Source organism: Canis lupus, chromosome X, assembly GCF_003254725.2.
Source record: "Canis lupus dingo isolate Sandy chromosome X, ASM325472v2, whole genome shotgun sequence".
Classification (NCBI taxonomy): domain Eukaryota; kingdom Metazoa; phylum Chordata; class Mammalia; order Carnivora; family Canidae; genus Canis; species Canis lupus.
The window spans coordinates 54,287,112-54,310,898 of NC_064281.1; the positions used below are offsets into that span (position 1 = coordinate 54,287,112).

At 37.2% G+C, this 23,787-nt stretch overlaps 1 protein-coding gene across 5 annotated transcripts in view; it reads left to right on the top strand.

Annotated features, from left to right (window-relative positions):
• EDA (ectodysplasin A) overlaps positions 1-23,787 on the top strand; it is a 435,453-nt gene that overhangs the window by 308,558 nt on the left and 103,108 nt on the right. For all 5 annotated transcript variants that reach the window (XM_025466087.3, XM_025466089.3, XM_025466090.3 and 2 more), the window contains exon 2: positions 1,021-1,123. In XM_025466087.3, the coding sequence (XP_025321872.1) occupies positions 1,021-1,123 (103 nt within the window). The remainder of the gene's footprint in view (positions 1-1,020; positions 1,124-23,787) is intronic.

A 23,787-nucleotide genomic window follows, 5' to 3' on the forward strand; every position in this document is an offset into this window, starting at 1 on the left:
CTACCAGGTATTTATCCAAAGGATACAAAAGTGCCGATTCCAAGGAGCACATGCACCCCAGGGTTTATAGCAGCACTATTAACAGTAGCCAAGTTATGGAAAGAGCCCAGCCCAAATGTTCATTGACTGATGAATGGATAAAGAAGATGTGGTATATATATTCAATGAACCACTACTCAGCAATCAAAAAGAATGAAATCTTGCCATTTGCAACAATGTGGATGGAACTAGACTGTATTATACTAAGTGAAATAAGCCAAAGACTTAATCGATATCATATGATTTCACTCATATGTGGAATTTAAGAATCAAAATGGATCAGCATAGAGGAAGGGAAGGAAAAAAAATAAGATAAAAACAGAGGGAAGCAAACATGAGACCCTTAACTACAGAGAACAAACTGAGGGTTGCTGGAGGGGAGGTTGGTGGGGAGGATGGGCTAAATGGGTGATGGGCATTAAAGAGAGAACTTGTTGGAATGAACACTGGGTGTTCTATGAAAGTGATGAATCACTGAAGTCTTCTGAGACAATACTACAGACTATGTTGAAAAAATAATAAATTAAATTAAATAATAAGGAATAATAACTGATGGCGATGATGGCACATCCATAGCATGAAATTCAATGTAGCTATTAATAATAGACATGTATCTATTTGGACCATAGAAAATATATGGTTGAGTGGAGAAAGCAGGCTATGAGCAGTATAAAACTAAATGAAAATATTCTCACTTAGGTAAAAAATATATATGTATAGAAATATTATGGTGGTTATCTCGGAGAGACAAGATTTTTGTGACTTTATATTTTTATATTATTTAAAGTTTTGCAATAAAAATAAAGCTATTTTATGCCCACAAAGATGAAATATATTTGTACAATGGAGAAGATGGGCTCAGGTTTTAGACACACAGATTTAAGGTGAAGGTAGACTGTCTAAAGAAAGCCAGTTTTTTTTTTATGTTAGCTATGGTTGACTAGGGTCAACCTTTGACTCATCTACTTTTTATTTTTGTAGATGGCCCTTCTGAATTTCTTCTTCCCTGAGGAAAAATCATACTCTGAAGATGAAAGGCGTTTTCGCCGCAATAAAAGAAGCAAAAACAGTGAAGGAACAGATGGTAAGTATATTTGGGTGATCTTTTATCACACGTTATGATAAATGAGAAGTACACTTGTGAGAGCTATCTTCTCAAATGTGCTTCCCTATCTCACATATTGTCCATAGACCAAAGGTCACAGAAATTTTTTTCCAGCCTAATCTATGAATCAGTCCATAAAACTTGACAATAAAGCTGAATATACAAAGATCCTCTCTCCTCCAACCCTAGATGTTTTCAGTCCTTTCACTGTATATCTGAGAGCCATGGTAGCATTTATATCTCTCAAGGTCACATCCATAAGGACTTCATCTTTCTTGGACACCCCATATCTACTAAATCCAAGAGGATTCAGTCCTATTCTTGGAATTGAGAGTGTCATGATGGCACTTATATGATGTGTTAATCCCAATGGTAATTATGTCAATGTTAGTATCAGCTACGATGCTCAAACATGAATTAGAACTTTTAGAACTCATCTGTAAGATCCTTGAGGGCAGGGGTTCATTTCCTTTTATATAACTCTAGAATCTAGCTCAGTACCTGGGAAACTGTTGGTGTTTGTAATGTAAGTTGATGATGTTGATTTACCCTTCAGCAAGGTTATGATGTGCCATTAAAACCCTTCTTACTGAGAGTGACACAAATTTGAGTTAACTAGCAATGCATTTTGTGGAGCATAACAAAATGTTGCATTGGTTTCTGGGCAGGGTCCTTGAATTGCTGTTTCAACATCACTCTGTCGAGTGACAAATGTACCTCCTTCACACAAGAATTTGTAGAATACAGAGCTCTTGACTACTGCAGAGACATCTGGATTTAAAGACAGTATGTGTCTGCCTACATCTGCCAAAGCTATATGTCAGGTGGGGGTTGCAAAACAATATGACTATATAAAGATAAAAATGAGATTTTTAAGCTGATATTGTCAATATCAGTAAGGGCCAATGATGTATGCTGTTCCAGAAGTCATTTGCTATTGAAGAAATGGGCCCAGGAATTTGTCAGTAGGAGCAAGAATTAGAACTAAATGAAGTCTCACAACAAGGGCTCACAACAAGGACTCACAACAAGGGCTCTGTAATAAAAAAGGACAGTCAGAGAAATAAGTAGGATTTTCTAGTCTCTGGAGGTGACAGCATTGTTGAGTCCTTGAATAGAGAACTGGACTAGTAGGACCATTCTTTAAAGCAGACACTTTACCTATAATCAGTCACCAGGCCAATCCTCGGAAATGTGGTCCACGAAGTAAAAGGCAGCCATTATTCACATACTTCTTGCAGCCAGTTTCCTGGCAGTCATCAGAAGGCTATTGTTGAAGCTGAGATCTGAGAATAATTGTCCTTTTCCTCACCTAATCATCTCACCCTTGATACATGTCAGTTTTTCTATCATTAACTCTTCCCCTGAAGCTACTTCTAGAACCACCAAATCTTTCATATTCCCTGGTTGCTAAGGAGGAGAGGGGTGAGGTGGTAAGAGCAATATCACTTTCTGCAGTGGGCATGGTCTTCCTTTCTCCCTCCAAGTGGGAAGTCTAATAGATTCTAAAGTTTGCCTCTTCATCTGGCCTCCCAAGTTTTCTCTTAAAGAAGTCAGTATCCGGGGCAGCCCGGTGTTTAGCGCCGCCTACAGCCTGGGGTGTGATCCTGGAGCTCCGGGATCGAGTCCCACGTCAGGTTCCCTGCATGGAGCCTGCTTCTCCCTCTGCCTGTCTCTCTCTCTCTCTCTCTCTCTCTCTCTGTGTGTGTGTGTGTGTGTGTGTTACAATAAATAAATAAATAAAATCTTTAAAAAATATATTAAAAAAAAAAAGAAGTCAGTATCCTCCTCTCTCCCACTAATTTCTCTGGATCTGGCTACTGGCATCTCTGCTATTGATATTCTTTTTTTTCAGATTTTATTTATTTATTCATGAGACAAAGAGAGAGAGAGAGGCAGAGACACAGGCAGAGGGAGAAGCAGGCTCCATGCAGGGAGCCCGATGTGGGACTGGATCCTCGGTCTTGAGGATCACGCCCTGGGCTGAAGGTGGCGCCAAACTGCTGGGCCACCCAGGCTGCCCTGCTATTGATATTCTTTAGTGTTTATTCTATATTGGTACAAAGTTTTTTTTTTTTTTTTTTTCCTCTCTGGACAAGGTGGAAGCTTCTCTTCTTAATTTGTAACACTCCTTATCTCATTTCCTCCTGGTTTGATAGTCACTAGATTCTGGTCACTTTGTGTGAATGCCAAATTTCTCATGCAATACCAGATATTTTTCATTTTTCAATTTAAATTCAAGTTAGTAAAAAAAATAAAAATAAAAAATAAATTCAAGTTAGTTAAATATAGTATAGTATCGGTCTCAGGAGAAGACTTTAGTGATTCATCACTTTCATAGAACACCCAGTGTTCATTCCAACAAGTTCTCTCTTTAATGCCCATCACCCATTTAGCCCATCCTCCCCACCAACCTCCCCTCCAGCAACCCTCAGTTTGTTCTCTGTAGTTAAGGGTCTCATGTTTGCTTCCCTCTGTTTTTATCTTATTTTTTTTCCTTCCCTTCCTCTATGCTGATCCATTTTGATTCTTAAATTCCACATATGAGTGAAATCATATGATATCGATTAAGTCTTTGGCTTATTTCACTTAGTATAATACAGTCTAGTTCCATCCACATTGTTGCAAATGGCAAGATTTCATTCTTTTTGATTGCTGAGTAGTGGTTCATTGAATATATATACCACATCTTCTTTATCCATTCATCAGTCAATGAACATTTGGGCTGGGCTCTTTCCATAACTTGGCTACTGTTAATAGTGCTGCTATAAACCCTGGGGTGCATGTGCTCCTTGGAATCGGCACTTTTGTATCCTTTGGATAAATACCTGGTAGTACAATTTCTGAGTGGTAGGGTAGTTCTATTTTTTTTTTAAAGATTGATTGATTGATTTATGATAGACACACAGAGAGAGAGAGAGAGAGAGAGAGAGGCAGAGAGAGAGAGAGAGGCAGAGACACAGGAGGAGGGAGAAGCAGGCTCCATGCCGGGAGCCCGACGTGGGACTCGATCCCGGGACTCCAGGATCGCGCCCTGAGACAAACGCAGGCGCTAAACCGCTGAGCCACCAGGGATCCCCGGGTAGTTCTATTTTTAACTTTTTGAGGAACCTCCATACTGTTTTCCAGAGTGGCTGTACCAGTTTGCATTCCCACAAACTGTGCAAAAGGGTTCCCCTTTCTCTGCATCCTTGTCAACATCTGTTGTTTCCTATGCTGCTAATTTTAGCCATTCTGACAAGTGTGGGGTGGTATCTCATTGCGGTTTTGAGTTATATTTCCCTGATGATGAGGGATGTTGGGCATCTTTTCATGTGTCTGTTAGCCATCTGGATGTCTTCTTTGGAGAAATGTCTGTTCATGTCTTCTGCCCATCTCTTAACTGGGATTTTTTTATTTTGGGGGCATTGATTTTGATAAGTTCTTTATAGATTTTGGATACTAACCCTTTATCCAATATGTCATTTGCAAATATCTTCTTCCATTCTGTTGGTTCCCTTTTAGTTTTATTGTTTCCTTTGCTGTGCAGAAGCTTTTTGTCTTGATGAGGTCCCAGTAGTTCATTTTTGCTTTTGTTTCTCTTGCCTCCAGAGATGTGTCTAGTAAAGAATTTGTGGCAGCTGAGGTCAAAGAGGTTACTGCCTGTTTTCTTTTCTAGGATTTCAATGGTTTCCTGTCTTACATTTAGGTCTTTCATCCATTTTGAATTTTTTTTAATGTATGGTATAAGAAAGTGGTCCAGTTTCATTCTGTGTGTTGCTGCTGTCCAGTTTTCCCAACACCCTTTGTTGAAGAGATTGTCTTTTTTCCCATTGGATATTCTTTCCTGCTCTGTTGAAGATTAGTTGACCATATAGTTGTGGGTCTATTTCTGGGTTCTGTATTCTGTTCCGTTGATCTATGTGTCTGTTTTTGTGCCAGAACCATACTGTCTTGATGATTACAACTTTGTAATACAGCTTGAAGCCTGGGGTTGTGATACCTCCACTTTGCTTTTCTTTTTCAACATTACTTTGGCTATTTGGGATCTTTTGTGGTTCCATACGCATTTTAGGATGGTTTGCTCTAATTCTGTGAAAAATGCTGGTGGTATTTTGATGGGGATTGCAGTAAATCTGTAGATTGCTTTGGGTAGTAGAGACATTTAACAATATTTGTTCTTTCAATCTGTGAGCATGGAATGTTTTTCCACATCTTTGTGTCCTCTTCAGTTTCTTTCATCAGCATTTTATAGTTTTCAGAGTCCAGGGCTTTCACCTCTTTGGTTACATTTATTCCTCGGTGACTTATGGTTTTAAGGGCAATTGTAAATGGGGTGTACTCCTTGATTTCTCTTTCTGGAGCTTCATCATTGGTGTACAGAAATACATTAAGGTTATATCCTGTGACTTTGCTGAATTCATGAGGCAGTTCTAGCAATTTTTTGGTGGAGTCTTTTGAGTTTTCTACATAGAGTAGCATGTCTTCTTTAAGGAGTGAAAGTTTTGGCTTCTTCCTTGCCAATTTGGATGACTTCAGATATTTTTCTTTAAACAGAATACTTAGGAGAAACACAAGAGCCCTTAGTGGTTGGAGTATAGAATGTCTGGAGGTCCTGGGATTCAAATAAATCTCTAGCTTTTCACCTAGGAAGCTACAGATCCATTTCTTTATATGGGTTGAGTGATTAATGAGTTAAAGAATGAGGAGCCAATCTAAATATTGTTTACTTTTGAACCATTCCTATTACTCTATTGAGTCTATGCTATTTTCATTCAATGCGTTCCTCAGATATTTACTGAGAAAATATAGCAGCTTATATAATTCTATAATGGAAATGCCAGAAGTATAGTGGTATTATCTGTTTTATTCACTTTTATATCCCCATGTCTAGAAAAGGACATGGCACATAGTAGACTCTTAAAATACATTTCTTTTTTTTTAATTTATTTATGATAGTCACAGAGAGAGAGAGAGAGGCAGAGACACTGGCAGAGGGAGAAGCAGGCTCCATGCACCGAGAGCCCGACGTGGGATTCGATCCCGGGTCTCCAGGATCGCGCCCTGGGCCAAAGGCAGGCGCCAAACCGCTGCGCCACCCAGGGATCCCAATACATTTCTTTTTTACCTCTATGAGCTTACCTTACAATGTAAAGAAAATGGACAATAAATAAAATTGGTGGTGTTAAATGTTGTGGAAATAGAGCTGGGCAAAAGGAGAGAATGTGATGGGGTGTGTGCTATAAAATTATCAGGGAAGGCCCCTCTATTAAGGAAACATTTCAGAAGGGATCTGAATGAAATGAAAGTATGGGCTCTTCATATTATATTTTGAAGAGGAGAGGGATAGAAGAAATAATAAATACAAATGCTCTGTTACAGAAAAATTCTTGGTATGTTCTCGAAATATCAGTGTGGCTAGGAGCAGAGTGAGCAAGGAGGAGAAGGAGATGAGTTCAGTGGGCAAACTCAAACATAGACCCTTGTAGGACAAGGTAAGGACTCTGAAGTTTATACTGTGTAAGATGGGGACCAATTGGAGGATTTTGAGCAGAGATTTGACAAGATCTGGCCTCTGTTCTAATAGAATCCTTCTTCCTGCTGTATTGAAAATAGGTGCAAAAAAAAAAAAAATAGCTGCAGACACTGTTGGTGGGAATGCAAACTGGTACAGCCACTCTGGAAAAGAGTATGGAGGTTCCTCAGAAAGTTAAAAATAGAACTACCTTATGATCCAGCAATCCCACTACTGGGAATTTACCCAAAGAATACAAGAACACTAATTCAAAGGGATACATGCAGCCCTATGTTTATAGCAGCGTTATTCACAATAGCCAAACTGTGGCAGTGGCCAAAGGGTCCATCAATTGATGAATGGATAAAAAGTTATGGTATATATATACAATGGAATATTTTTCAGCCATAAAGAATGATGAAATCTTGCCATTTGCAGTGACATCAATGAAGCTATAGAGTATAATGCTAAGTGAAATAAGTTAAAGAAAGATAAATGCAGTAGGATTTCACTCATATGTGAAATTTAAGAAACAAAACAAATGAGGAAAGGAAAAAATGAGAGAGACAAACCAAGAAACAGACTATAGAGAACAAATGATGGTTACCAGAGGGGAGGTGCCTGGGGAAGTAGGGATTAAGGAGGGCCCTTGCCATGATAAGCACCAGGTGGTGTATTGAATTATTGAATCACTATATTGTACACCTGAAACTAATATAACATTTATGTAAATTGTACTAGAACTAAAATTAAAAATTAATAAAATATTAAATAAATGAGAAATTAGATACAGTGAGAAAGAACAGAAGCAGAAAGACCTGTTAGGGGAATATACCAATAATCCAGGGAAAAGATGATGGTTTAGACCAGGATGGGAACAATATGAGTAGTGAGATATAGTGGTCAGATACTGGATAGATTTCAAAGAATCACTGACAGGATTGTCAGATTGATTATATAAATGGTATGAAAGACAGAAAAGAGCCAAAGATGACCCCACAGTTTTGGACCTAAGGCACTAGACTGTAGAATTGCTATTTCTGAGATAAGAAAAAATGGGGAGATACAGAGTAAAGCGGTACAGAAAAGGATTCAAGAATTCAGGTAGGTGGAGGTGGAGGAGCCTGAGATTGAGAATGGGTCAAAACCTATCAACTTAATATAGACTGCTATATGCATGAGATGTTATATATGAACCAATAGTAACCAGAAATCAAAAACTCTTAATGGATACGCAAAGAAATATAGAGAAAGGAATCCAAGCATATCAGTAAATAAAGCCATCAAACCACAAGGGAAAAAAAAAACAAGAGAAGAAAGGAAGAGAAAAGAACTACAAAAGGGGGGCCTGGGGTGGCTTAGTCAGTTAAGTGCCTGACTTTTGCTCAGGCCATGATCTCAGGGTCCTTAGATCAAGCCCCGCATCAGGCTCCCCACTCAGTGGGGAATCTGCTTGTCCCTCCACCCTTCCTCCCACTCCTGCATGCCCTCTGAAATGAATAAATTTTTAAAATTTAAATAAATAAATTAATTAATTAACTAACTAAAGAAACACTTAAAACAAGTAACAAAATGGTAATAAGTATATACCTATTTATAATTTTAATGTAAATGAACTAAATGCTCCAATCATAAGATATAGGTGACTGAATGGATAAGAAAGCAATGCTGCCTACAAGAGACTTACTTCAGACCTAAAAACTCATGGAAATTGAAAGTGAAGAGATGGAAAAACATTTGCCATGCAAACAGAAGCAAAAAAGAAACTAAGGTAGCAGTAGTTCTATCAGACAAATCAGACTTACAAAGATTGTAACAAGAGACATAGAAGAACACTACATAATAATAAAGGGAACAATCCTACAAGAGGATATAACAATTTTAAATATTTATGTACCCAATATAGGACTACCCAAGTGCAAAAGACAACTATTAACAGATTAAAAAAAAGAAACTGACAATAATACCATAATAGAGGACTTTAACACCCTACTTACATCAATGAATAGATCATCCAAACAAAAAATCAACAAGGAAACAGTGGCTTTCAATGACACACTGGACCAGATGGACCTAACAAATATATTCAGAACATCCCATCCTAAAGTGGCAGACTACACATTCTTTTCAAGTGCACATGGAACATTCTCCAGAATAGATCACATGTTAGGCCACAAAACAAATCCCAGTAAGTTTTAAAAGATTGAAATCATGTTGTGCATTTTTTCTGACTACAGTGGTACAAAACCAGAAATCACAAGAAAAAAATCTAGAAAGAACACAAATACATGAAGGTTAAATGACATGCTTATAAACAATGAATGGGTCAACCAAGAAATCAAAGAGGAAATAAAAAAATACATAAAGACAGATGAAAATGAAAAAGCAGTGATTCAAAATTGTTGGGATGCAGCAAAAGCCATTCTAAAGGGGAGATTATAGGAATACAGGCCTACATCAAAAAGCAAGAAAAATCTCAAATAAACAACCTAACTTTTAATCTAAAGGAGCTAGAAAAATAAAAACAAATAAGGCCCAAAGTCACTAGAAGGTTGGACATAATAAAGATTAGAGCAGAAATAAATTAAATAGAGGCTGACAAAACAATAAAACAGATCATTGAAACTAGGAGCTCATTCCCCGAAAAGATAAACAAAATTAATAAACCTTTAGCCAGACTCATCAAAGAGAGAGAGAGAAATGACTTGAATAAATAAAATCAGAAATGAAGGACAAATAACAGCCAGCACTAGAGAAATGCAAACAATTATAAGATAATATTATGAAAAATTATATGCCAATAAATTGAACAACCTCAAAGAAATGGATAATTCCTAGAAACATATAAGCTTCAAAATTTGAACAGGAAGAGTTACATAATTTGGATAGACCTATTACTCGCAGTGAATTTGAGTTAGTAATTAAAAAAAAGACCCAACAAGCAAAAGTCCAGGACAAAAGGGCTTCACAGGTAAGTTCTACCAAACATTTAAAGAAGAATTAGTACCTATCCTACTTAAATTATTCCCAAAAATAAAAGAGAAAAGAAAGCTTTGAAATGAACTCCATAAGGGCAGCACTATCCTGATACCAAAACCATAAAAAGACACTACAAAGAAAGAAAACTAGAGGCCTATACTCTAATGAACATAGACACAAAAATCTTCAACACAATATTAGCTAACCAGATATAACAATTTAAGAACTCATTCATCACGATCAAGTGAGATTTATTCCAGGGATGCAAATGTGGTACAATATTCATAAATTATGTGATACATCAAAATAACAACAGAAAAGAAAAAGAGCAAAATCAATGCAGAAAAGCTTTTGACAAAGTACAACATCCATTTATGATTAAAGATTCTCAACAGGGCAGCCCCGGTGGCCCAGCGGTTTCGTGCCGCCTGCAGCCCGGGTCGTGATCCTGGAGACCCGGTATGGAGTCCCACGTCGGGCTCCCTGCATGGAGCCTGCTTCTCCCTCTGCCTGTGTCTCTGCCTCTCTCTCAGTCTCTCTCTCTGTGTTGCTCATGAATAAATAAATTTTTAAAATCTTTAAAAAAAATTCTCAACAAAGTAGGTTTAGAGGGAACATACCTCAACATAATGAAGATCATATATGAAAAACCCACAGCTAATATCATTCTCAATGGAGAAAAACTGAGAGCTTTTCATCTAAGATTAGAAACAAGACAAGTATGTCCAATCTCTCCACTTTTCTTCAACATAGTACTGGAAGTCCTAGCCACGGCAATCGGACAACAAAAAGAAATAAAAGGTATCCAGATTCAGCAAAGAAAAAGTAAAATTTTGTTCTCTGAGGATGACATGATACTATATATAAAAACCTAAAAGACTCCACCAAAAACCTGCCACAACTGATAAATGAACTCAGTGAAAGTCACAGGATACAAAGTCAATGTACAGAAATCTGTTGCATTTCTATACACTGACAATGAAATAGTAGAGAAATTAAGAAAACAATCTCATTTGTAATTGCACCAAAAATAATAAAGTACCTAGGAATAAACTTAACCAAGGAGGTGAAAAACCTGTACTCCAAAAACTACAAAACATTGGTGAAAAAATCTGAAGATGACACAAATAGATGGAAATATATTCCATGCCTATGGATTTGAAGAACAAAATTGTTAAAATGCCCAATGATGCCCAAAGTAATCTTGACACTCAATGCAATCTCTATCAAAATACCATCAACATTTTTCATGAAACTAGAACAAATAATCCTGAAATTTGTATGGAATCACAAAAGACCTCAAATAACTGAAACAGTCTTGAAAAAGAACAAAGCTGGAGGTATCACAATCCCAGATTTCAAAATATACTACATAGGTGTAATAATCAAAAAACTATGCTACTGGTACAAAAATAGACACATAAATCAATGAAACAGAATAGAGAGTCCAGAAATAAACCCAAGCTTTTTTGGTCCCAAGCTTGAGGGAAAAGCAGTCTCTTCAACAAATTGTGCTGGGAAAACTACATGGAAAAGAATAAAACTGGACCACTGTCCTACACCATACACAAAAATAAGCTGAAAGTGGTTTAAATATCTAAATATGAGACCTGAAATTAGAAAATTCCTAGAATAAAGCATAATTTTAATAATTTCTTTGAAATTGACCATAGAAACATTTTCTAGATATGTGTCCTCTGACAAGGGAAACAAAAGCTAAATTAAAGTATTAAGAAATTAAGAACTAGAAAAAAAATAAAATCTTTTGCATAGTGAAGGAAACTATCAACAAAACAAAAAGGCAATTTAGTGAATGAGAGTAGATATTTGCAAACAATATTTCCAGTAAAGGGTTAATATCTTAAATATATGAAGACCTTATACAACTCAACACCAAAAAATTTTAAATGAACAATTTTAAATGAACAGAGATGGTGAATAAATATTTTTCAAAGAAGACATACAGATGGCCAACACAAATGAAAAGATGTTCAACATCATTAATCATCAGGGTATTGCAAATTAAAACTACATAAGTATCATTTTATACTTGTCAGAATAGCTAAAATAAAAAATAAAAAAAAATAACAAGTGTTGGCAAGAATATGGAGAAAAAGGAAATTTTCTGTGCTGTTGAAGGGAATGCAAATTGATACGATTGTGGAAAATACTATGGAGATTCTTCAAAAAATTTAAAAAAGAATTACAATATGATCCAGTAATTCCATTGCTGGATATTTACCCAAATCAATTGAAACACTAATTCAAGAAGATATTTGCACCCCTGTGTTTATTGCAGCATTACGTATAATAGCCAAATTATGGAAGCAGCCCAAGGTGTCCATCAATAGATGAATAGATAAAAAAGATGTGATATATATATATATATATATATATATATATATACACACACACACACACACACACACACACACATACATACAGTGGAATATTACTCAGCCACAAAAAGAATAAAATCTTGCCATTTGTAACAACATGGATGGATCTAGAGGATATAATACTAAGTGAAATAAATCAGAGAAATACAAATACTATGTGATTTTATTCATATGTGGAATTTAAGAAACAAAAACTGTACAAAGAAAAGACAAAAACAGATGCTTAAATATAGAGAACAAATTGGTGGTTGGCACAGGAGGGATGGGTGAAACAGACAGAGGATTAAGAGCACACTTTTTTAAAAGTTTTTATTTAAATTCCAGTTAACATACAGTGTAACATTAGTTTCAGGTGTACAATTTAGTAAAATCCCTATCACCTATTTATAACCTATCTTCTTTTTTTGAGTAATTTTAAAATTTTTGTTTAAGTTCAATTAATTAACATGTAGTGTATTATAAATTTCCGAGGTAGAATTCAGTGATTTCCTCAGTTAAATATAGGACCCAGTATCACCTATCTTCTTTATCCATTCATCAGTCGATGGACACTTGGGCAATTTCCATAATTTGGCTATTGTACATAATGCTGCTATGAATACTGGGGTACATGTATTCCTTTGGATTAGGATTTTTGTATTCTTTGAGCAAATACCTAGAAGTGGGATTGCTGGGTCATAGGTTAGTTCTATTTGTACTTTTTTGAGGAGGAATCTCCATACTATTTCCCAGAGTGGCTGCATCAGTTTGCATTCCCACCAAAAGTGCAAGAGCATTCCCCTTTCTCCACATCCTTACCAACACCTGTTATTTTTTTTTAAAAGATTTTTAAAATTTATTTATTCATGAGAAACACAGAGAGAGAGAGACAGAGACACAGGCAGAGGGAGAAGCAGGCTCCACACAGAGAGCCCGATGTGGGACTCGATCCTCTGACCCCGGGATCATGCCCTAAGCGAAAGGCAGACGCTCAACCACTGAGCCACCCAGGCGTCCCAACACCTGTTATTTTTTTGTGTTGTTTTTAGCTATTCTGACAAGCGTGAGGTGGTATACCTTACAGTTTTTATTTTAATTTCCCTGATGGGGGCGTCCCTGGGTGGCTCAGTGGTTTAGCGCCTGCTTTTGGCCCAGGGTGCGATCCTGGAGTCCCAGAATCGAGTCCCGCATCAGGCTCCTGGCATGGAGCCTGCTTCTCCCTCCTCCTGTGACTCTGCCTCTCTCTATATATATGTCTATCATAAATAATAAATAAATATTTTTTAAAAAAATTTCCCTGATCAGTGATGTTGAGCAACTTTCAGTTGGCCATCTGTATGTCTTCTCTGGAAAAATGTTCATATCTTCTGCCCATTTTTATTGGATTACTTGTTTTTTGGGTGTTGTGTTTTATAAGTTGTTTATATATCTTGAATACTAACGCTTTATCAGATATGTCATTTGCAAATACCTTCTCCCATTACACAGGTTGCCTTTTAGTTTTTTTTTTTTTTAAGTTTTTTTTTTTTAATTTTTATTTATTTATGATAGTCACAGAGAGAGAGAGAGAGAGAGAGAGAGGCAGAGACACGGGCAGAAGGAGAAGCAGGCTCCATGCACTGGGAGCCCGACGTGGGATTCGGTCCCGGGTCTCCAGGATCACGCCCTGGGCCAAAGGCAGGCGCTAAACCGCTGCGCCACCCAGGGATCCCTGCCTTTTAGTTTTGATGATTGTTTCCTTTGCTGTGCAGAAGCTATCTGTTTTGATACAGTCTCAATGGTTTATTTTTGCTTTTGTTACCTTTGCCTCAGACCTATCTAGAAAAAAGTTGCTATGGCTAATGTCAAAAAGTTACTGCCTATGTTCTCTTTCTAGGATTTTCATGGTTTCATGACTCACATTTAGGTCTTTCTTTTCTTTTTTTTTTTTTTTTTTTTTTTTTTTACATTTAGGTCTTTCATCAATTTTGAGTTTATTTTTGTGTACAGTGTAAGAAAGTGGTCCAGTTTCTCTCCTTTGTATGTTGCTGTTCAGTTGTCCTAACACTATTTTTTAAGTGATGTTCTTTTTCCCATTGGATATTCTTTCCTGCTTTGTTGAAGATTAATTGACCATAGAGTTTTGGGTTCCTTTCTGGATATTCAGTTCTGCTCTACTGATCTATGTATCTATTTTTGTACCACTACCATCCTGTTTTGATCACTACAGCTTTGTCTTATAACTTGAACTCCAGAATTGTGATGCCTCCAGCTTTGCTTTGTCTTTTTCAAGATTGTTTTGTCTATTTGAGTTTTTGTGGTTCCATTCAAATTTTAGGATTGTTTCCTCTAGCTCTGTGAAAAATGCTGGTGGTATTTTGATGGGGATTACATTAAATCTGTAGATTGCCTTGGGTACAATAGACATTTTAACACTATTTGTTCTTCCAATCCATGAGCATTCATCTCATCTTCAGTATCTTTTATCAGTGTTTTATACTTTTCAGAGTACAGGTCTTTCACCTCTATCATTAGGTTTATTCCTAGGTATCTTATTATTTTGGGTGCAATAATAAATGAATTGTTTTCTTAATTTCTCTTTCTGGTGCTTCATCATTGGTGTATAGAAATACAACCAATTTCTATACATTGATTTTGTATCCTGTGTTACTGAGTTTGTTGATTAGTTCTAGTTTTTTGGTGAACTCTTTCAGGTTTTCTGTATAGAGTATCATGTCCTCTGCAAATAGTGAAAGTTTTATTTCTTCCTTCCTGACTTGGATGGCTTTTATTTGTTTTTGTTGTCTGATTGCTGTAGCTGGGACTTCCAGTACTATGCTCACTAAAGGTGGTGAGAGTGGATATCCTAATCTTTTTTTTCCCGAACTTAGGAAAAAAAGCTTTCAGTTTTTCTCCATTAAGGATAATGCTCCATTAAGGATAGGTTTTTCATATACAGCGTTTATTATGTTGAGGTATATTCCCTCTAAAACTACTTTGTTGAGGATTTTTATCATGAATGGATATTATAACTTTGCCAATATCTTTCTCTGCCTCTATTGAAAGAATTACATGGCTCTTCTCCTTTCTTTACTAACATGATATATCAATTTGATTGATTCACAAACATTGAAATACCTTTGCAACCCGGAAAAAACAAAGCCCACTTGATTTTGGAGAATGATTTTTTTACTGTATTTTTGGATTTGGTAGCCAGTATTTCCTGATGATTTTTGTTATCTATGTTTATCAGGAATATTGCCCTGTATTTCTTTTTTTTTTTTAAGTGAGGTCTTTATCTGGTTTTGGTATCAGGATAATGCTTGCCCCATAGAATGAATTTTAAAGTTTTCCTTCCTTTTCTATTTTTTGGAATAGTTTAAGAGGGATAAGTATTAATTCTTCTTCTAATATTTGATAGAATATGCCCGTGAAGCCATCTCTTGGGAATATTTTGACTACTGATTCATTTTTGTTACTGGTGATTAGTCTGTTCAAATTTTCTATTTTTTACTGTTTCAGTTTTGGTAATTTATATGTTTCTAGGAATTTATCCATTTTTTCAAGGTTGTCCCATTTTGGGACATATAGTTTTTAATATTCTCTTAGAATTGTTTGTCTGTGGTGTTGGTTGTGTTGGTTATTATTTCTCCTCTCTCATTTGTGATTTTATTTATTTTAGTCCTTTTCTTTTCTTTTAAATAACTGGCTAGAGCTTTATCAATTATGTTGATCTTTTCAAAAAACCAACTTCCCATTTCATTTTATCTGTTCAATTATTCTTTAGTTTCTACATCATTCATTTCTTCTCCAATCATTATTATTTCCTTCATTCTGCTGGTTTTAGATTTTATGTGTTCTTCTTTTTCTAGCTCCTTTAGGTGTAAGATTGTTTGAGATTTTTCTTGCTCCTTAAGGTTGGCCTGTATTGTTATGAACTTCCCTCTTAGAGCCACTTTTGCTGCATCACAAATGTTTTAGATTGTAGTGTTCTTGTGTATTTTTTTTATATCTTCTTTAGTTTCTGATTAACCCGTGTGTTGTTTAGTAGCATGTTATATAACCTCAATGTATTTGTGGTCTTTCCAGATTTTATTTCTGGTTGATTTCTAGTTTAGTAGTGTTGTGGTCAGAAAATGTGCATGGTATAATTCCATTCTTAAATTTGTTGAGGCCTGTTTTGTGCCCCAATATGTGATCTATTCTGGAGACTGTTCCATGTACACTTGAAAAGAATTGTATTATGCTGTTTTAGGATGGAATGTTCTGACTGTATCTGTTAAGTCCATCTGGTCCAGTGTGTCGTTCAAAGCCATTTTTTCCTTGATTTTCTTCTGTTTAGATAGTCTGTCCATTCATGTAAGTAGTGTGTTAAAGTCCCCTACTATCATTACAACATTATCAGTTTAGTTCCTTTATGTTTGTTTTTGTTTTATGTATTTGGGTGCTCCCACGTTGGGCAAATAAATATTTAGAATTGGCATCTTCTTGTTGGATTGTCACCCTTGTTATTATATACTTCCCTTCTTTGTCTCTTGTTACAGTCTTTGTTTGAAAGTCAGTTTGTGCAATATAAGTATTGCTACTCTGGCTTTTTTTTTTTACATTCATTTGCATGATAGATGTTTCTCCATCCTCTCACTTTCAATCTGCAGGTGTCTTTAGATCTATAGTGAGTCTCTTATAGGTAGCACATGGATGGAACTTGTTTTCTTATCCATTTTGACACCCTATGTCTTTTGATTGGAGCATTTAGTACATTTACATTCACAGTAATTATTGATATATATGTATTTATTGCCATTTTATTACTTGTTTTGTTGTTTGGGGAGATTTTCTCTGATCCTTTCTTGTCTTTTTCTTTCATGATTCGCTGATTTTCTTTTGTGATATATTTAGATTTCTTTGTCTTTATTCCTGGCAAGTTTATTGGTGGTTTTGGTATATGGTTTCCATTAGGTTTATATGTAACCTGTTCTGCATACAGCAGTGTATATTAAGTTGATTATCATTTATGTTTGAGCCAATTCTTTTCTCCTCTCATCTGCACATTTTAGATATATGTTCTTATATTTTATGTCCTCTTCTGTGTGTGAGCTCCTTAATTGATTTTTACAGAAATATTCATTTTACTACTTTCTTATTCCCTACCTTTATACTCTCACTTTTGGTCTCTTCTTTCCACTCAGAGTCCCTTTTAATATTTCTTACAGGGCTGGTTTAGTGGTCACAAACTCAGTTTCTGTCTGAATGATAGCCTTGCTAGATAGAGTATTCTTCACTACAGGTTGTCCCATTCAAAACTTTGAATAAATCATGCTACTCTCTTCTGACTTGCAAAATTTCTGTTGAAAAATCTGCTAGCCTTATGGGTTTTCCCTTGTAAGTCACTTACTTATTTTGTCTTGCTGCTTTAAAATTTTCTTCTTTAACACTATATTTTGCAAAAATTATTATGTCTGGCATGGGTCTGCTTTTGTTAATTTTGATAGAAGTTCTCTGTGCCTCTGGGATCTGGATGTCTGTTTCCTTCCCAAGATTAGGGATGTTTTCAGCTATTAATTCTTCAAATAAATTTTCTGCCCCCCTTTCTCTCCTGCATCTAGGACTCTGGTAATACGTATGTTATTACATTTGATGGAGTCACTGAGTTTTCTGAGTCTATTCTCATTTTTCAGCTTCATTGACTCCACTACTTTGTCTTCTAGGTCATTAATTCATCTTTCTGCTTCTTGTAGCCTGCTATTCATTGCATCAAGCATGGTTCTAATCTTGTTTATTGTACTCTTCATTGATTCTTTTTAAATTCTCTTATCTCTGTGGTAAGGGTCTCACTGATGTCTTCAGTTCTTTTGTCAAGCCCAGTGAGTATCCTTATGATCATTGCTTTAAATTCTCCATCAGGTATGTTACTTATATCTGTTTTGCTTAGATCTCTCGCCATGGCTTTATCTTATGCTTTCATTTGGGATGAATTCCTCTGTTTTCTCATTTTTTTCTACATCTCTGCATGTTCCTGTGTTTTAGAAAAAACAGTTATACCTCTGCCTCCTAAAAAGTAATCTTCTTATGAAGAACAGGTCATGTAGTGTCCTTGGCTTGGCACTTAAGGGAATGTCCCCAGTGTGTGCTGTGTGTGCTCTGCTGCTCCGGCTGCTCCATCCTTTAGACCAATAATCTGCAGAAGCTTTCCTTGTGTGCTGTGGGCAATGTTTGGTCCTTGGCCTGAATATGTGAGTTTTAATTAGGTCTCCTTTGGTTTGCTTCTGAAATAAGACCTTTTGCCACCTTCACCAGAATTAGGGCCCTGAAAAACTCTGGTGGGGATATGTGGTATGACCTGGGGTTTATGCTGGTCTTCTGGGGGTAAAGCTTGCCACATGGGGACAGAGGTAAGTATGACTGAAAAGGGCAGTTCCACTGTAGCACAGGGGTGTGAGGCTTAATATAAGCAAGGTACGCAGCCAGTGTCTACACTGTGCTGCTTCCCACAGGTGGTTCTGTGTTTATACTAAAGAGTGGAGGAGGGAAATGGTTCTGGCCAGCTCCTTTGTATCTGGAGTTGTATCTCCATGAATGCTGCCTCTTAGAGTCTGAAAAGAGCAAATAATTTCCCCACTGTGTCCTAGGTACTCTTCAGATCACTCTTTCAATGCTGTATGCCCATGAGTTGTTTGTCTGCCTTTCCTGAAGAGCTTCACAGTGCCCTCCCAGTCAAGCCTACTTACCTTTAAACCTCCAGGGTTTAAGCCCAACTGATTGTAAGAACTCGCAAAATTCAACTCTTCTTGTTTTCTAAGCCAGTTGCTTTAGGGAAAGATTCTTTTTGTTCATTCCTCTGTATGTTCCTCTCTCTCTCACCCTTCTGCACAACCATGGCTCCCTGCCCTCTACAGCAGCCAGGGTCCGTTTCTCTCCTAAACCAGATCTCTGCACTTCCTAATTTTTTTTTAAAGATTTATTTATTTATTAATGAGGCAGAGACACAGGCAGAGGGAGAAACAGGTTCCATGCAGAGAGCCTGATGCGGGACTCAATCCCGGGTCTCCAGGATCACACCCCGGGCTGAAGGCAGCACTAAACCGCTGAGCCACCTGGGCTGCCCACTTCCTAAATTTTTTTATGTGACCTCTTATCTCTCTTTAGTTGTGGAGTTTGTTCTGTCAGTCTTCAGGTTGATTTCTGGGGTATTTTGGATGATTTGGTAATTATCCAGTTGTATTCATGAGACAGGGTGAGCCTAGATTCTCCTACTTCAACATTATCATCCTGTCTCCAAGAACACACTTATCTTGATGAATACTAAGAAATGTACAGAATTGTTGAAACATTATATTGTACACCTGACATTATTATAACTCTATATGTTCATTATACTTGAATTCAAAAAAAAAGAATTCAGAAGATAGAGTATTAGGAGGATCCTAGTCTTGCCTCATCCCTCAAACACAACTAAATAAATATCAAATGATTCTGAATACCCAAGAAGTCAATCTGAGAACTGACAGAACAAACTGCACAAATAGAGGGAGAAAGAGGCCACATCATGGAAGGTAGGACATGCAGAGATGTGGTTTGGGAGAGAAAAAGATTGCAGATGCTGTAGAGGGAAGGGAGCCCTGGTCATGGAGAGAGGTGAGAAAGAGAGGAACACACAGAGGATTGGACAAGGAAAACACTTCCCCAAAGTCATTGACTGGGAAAATGTGGGGCTGATTTTCGTGAGTTTTTACAACTAGTGGTGCTCAAAGACAGGAGTTTTAGGAGGTCCACAGCCTGGCTTCTGTGGAGCCCTGAGGATGCTCTAGTGTTCCTATGGAGGAGAACAGATAGCCTGGGGGCATAGGGCACAATCTGAGGATCCCCTCAGATGCACTGGGATACAGTTTCCCCATATTAGAGTGCTTCTGGGAGAGGTGGCATTGCTTCTCCAGGAACAAAAGAATTAGCAGGTACCATTTCCCTCCACTACCTCTCAGCATAGGTACAGAGACACCTGCTGAGGACAGCTAACCTGGATGGTAGCTCTTTGCTGCACTTTACTCCAAACTCCATGTCTCTTTGCTGTACTTTACTCCAAACTCCATGTCTCTGCCCTTCTGGGATAAACCTGCACTAGTCCCACTACAGCAAGACCCTCCCACAGAGGACCAGTACAGGCCCCTGCCATGCCAGGTCCCTACAGTTTAGAGTTTTAAAACTCAAACACCCTGCCTGGGATAGAGCCCAAGGTGTACTGTGCTGCTGGGCACACAGGCAGTGTGGACACAGATAGGGTGAAGGCAGTGATCTGAGGGATACCTGAGACACAGAAGAGAAGTTTCTTTGCTCTTCTGGGAGTGCTTCCCAGATGGCAATGGGTGCAAACTCCCCTCTCTGGAGACTGGGGAGCTGGCTGGCCCCATTTCTTTCCTCCACCATTCAACATTGACTAACTCCAGTAAGCAGCACATTGCTAACTAACACTGGTAGGCTAAACTGCTTTCACCAAGCCTTGCCCCGCTGTGCCCTGCTGGTGCTGTTTTCTGGGACAGCTGTGCCTGAGAACCTGCACAGCAGGCCTCTCCCCCAGATAATTAGCACAACCATCTCCATGCACACACCACCTATAGGGACCAGAGTTGTACAAAGCTTCAGCTCTAGTGGAAATAGCATCATGTCTCTTTTAACAAGCAGACCAGAGTATACCTAGTTAAAACTTGCCACACTCTGGCCAAGGTCCAAACACTTTCTACTGAAGGCAAGGAGAAACACTGCAGAGAACTTATCTGAAGGGAAGGACAGCCAAAACACAGCAGCAGACTACATACTCCAGAGTACACCATAGATACTTACTGAAGCACCAGGCCCTGTACAATATATGATATCTTCTTTATAAAGCCATTTCTCTCAGGAGCAGGAAACATAACAGGATTTTCTAACACATGCAAGAAGATAGACACTTAGACAAAATGCCAAGATGGAGAAGTTCACCACAAAAGAAAGAACAAGAAAAGGTTATGGCCACAGATCTAATCAAAACAGATAAAAGTAATATGCCTGATCCAGAATTCAAAGCAACAATCATAAGGATACAAACTGGGCTTGAGAAAAGCATAGAAAACATCAGGGTGTCCCTTACTACAGAGATAAAAGACCTAAAAATTAGGCCAAAATGAAAAATGCAATAACCAAAATCCAAAACCAGCTGGATGTAATGACCACAAGGATGGAAGAACCTGAGGAATGAATAAGTTATAAGATAAAATTATGGGGCACCTGGGTAGCTCAGTGAGTTAAGCATTTGACTCATGCTTTCAGCTCAGGTCATGATCTCAGGGTCATGAGATTGATGCCCACAATGGGCTCCAGAGTGTGGAGCCTACTTAAGATTCTCTCTCTCGGGACGCCTGGGTGGCTCAGTGGTTGGGTGCCTGCCTTTGGCTCAGGTAGTGATCCTGGGAACTGGGATTGAGTCCCACATTGGGCTCCCTGTGAGGAGCCTGCTTCTCCCTCTGTCTGTGTATCTGCCTCTCTCTCTCTCTTCTGTGTCTCTCATGAATAAATAATAAATTTTTTAAAATATGTAAATAAAATCCTTTAAAAAATAAGGTAAAATTATGGAAATGGATGAAGCTGAAAAGAAAAGGGAAAGAAAAATACTAGATCACAAATGTAGACTTTGTGAACACAGTGACTCTGTAAAGCATAATGTTTGTATCATTGGTGTCCCAAAAGAAGAGAGGGAAAAGGGAACAGGTTTATTTGAGAAAATTATAGCTGAAAACTTCCCTCATCTGGGGAAGGAAACAGACCTCCAAATCAAGGAGGCACAGAGAACTCCCATCAAAATCAATGAAACCAGGCCAACACTAAGACATATGTTAGTTAAATTTGGAAAATATAAAGATAAAGAAAAAAGTCCTAAAAGTAGTAAGAACAAAGAAGTCCTTAACTTATAAGGTAAAACAAATAAGGTTAGCAGATCTCTCCACAGAAACCTGGCAGGCTAGAGAAGCATGGCATGATATATTCAAAGTGTTGAATTGGAAAAATCTGCAGCCAAGAATATTTTATCCGACAAGTCTATCATTCAGAATAGAAGGAGAGATAAAGAGTTTCCAAGACAAACAAAAACTAAAGGAGTTTATGATGACTAAACCAGCCCTCCAAGAAATTCTAAAGGGAATTCTTTGAGTAGGAAAGAAAGACCAAGCACAACAAAGACTAGAAAGGAACAGAGAAAATCTCCAGAAACAATGACAAAACATGTAATAAACTGGCAGTAAATTCATATCTATCAATAATTATTGTGAGTCTAAATGGACTAAATGCTCCAATCAAAAAACAAAAGGGTATCAGACTGGATTAAAACAACCAAGACCCATCTATATGCTTCCTGCAAGGAAATCATTTTAGACCTAAAGAGATGCACGCAGATTGAAAATTAAGGGATGGAGAAACATTTATTATGCTAATGGACATCAAAAGAAAGCCAGAATAGCAATATTTATATCAGACAAAATATATTTTAAACCAAAAAGGAGTACTTCAGTCAGTTGAGCATGCAGGTCTTCATCTCAGGGTTGTAAGCTTGAGCCCCACATTGGATATAGAGATTACTTAAAAATAAAATCTTTAAAAAATAAAATAAAGTCTGTCACAAGAGATGAAAAGGGCACTATATCTTAATAAAGAGGTCTGTCCAACAAGAAAATCTAACAACTGTAAATATTTATGCCCCCAACTTGGGAGCAGCTAAACACATAAAACTATAACAGACTCATTAATAATAATACATAATAGTAGAGGATTTTCATACCCCACTTATAGCAATGAACAGATCATCTAAACAGCAAATCAACAAGGAAAAAATGGCTTTGAATGGCACACTGGACCAGATGGACTTAACAGATATATTCAGAAAATTCCATCATAAAGCATCAGAGTACACATTCTTTTCAGGCACACATGGTACATTCTCCAGAAGAGATCATATACTGGGTCAGAAATCAGGCCTCAACAAGTACAAAAAGATTGAGATCATTACATACATATTTTCAGACCACAACACTATGACACTTGAAGTCAATAGCAGGGAAAAAAAATTGGAAAGACCACAAATACATGAAGACTAAAGAACATCCTACTAAAAATGAATATGTCAACCAATAAATTAAAGAAGAAATAAAAATACATGGAAACAAATGAAAAATGAAAACATGATGGTCCAAAACCTTTGGAATGCAGCAAAAGTGGTCATAAGAGGGAAGTATATAGGAATGCAGGCCTACTTCAAAAAGCAAGAAAAATCTCAAATACACAACCTAATCTTACACCTAACAGAGATAGAAAGGGACAACAAATGAAACCTCAAGCCAGCAGAAGAAGGAAAATAATAAAGATTAGAGCAGATATAAATGATATAGAAACAAACAAAAGAATAAACAGTAGAGCAGATCAATGAAACCAGTAGGTGGCTTGTTGAAAAAACTTAATAAAATTTATAAAGCACTAGCCAGACTTATCAAAAATAAAAGAGAAAGGTTACAAATAAATAAAATCATGAATGAGAGAGGAGAAATCACAACCAACACCACAGAAATACAAACAATTATAAGAGAATATTATGAAAAACTATATGCTAACAAATTGGATAACCTGAAGAAGTGGATAAATTCCTAGAAACACAGAAACTTCCAAAAGTGAAACAGGAAGAAATAGAAAACTTGAATAGACCAATAATGAGCAATTAAATTGAATCAGTAATCAAAAAACTGCCAAGAGGGACACTTGGGGGCTCAGTCAGTTAAGTGTCTGCCTTCAGCTCAGGT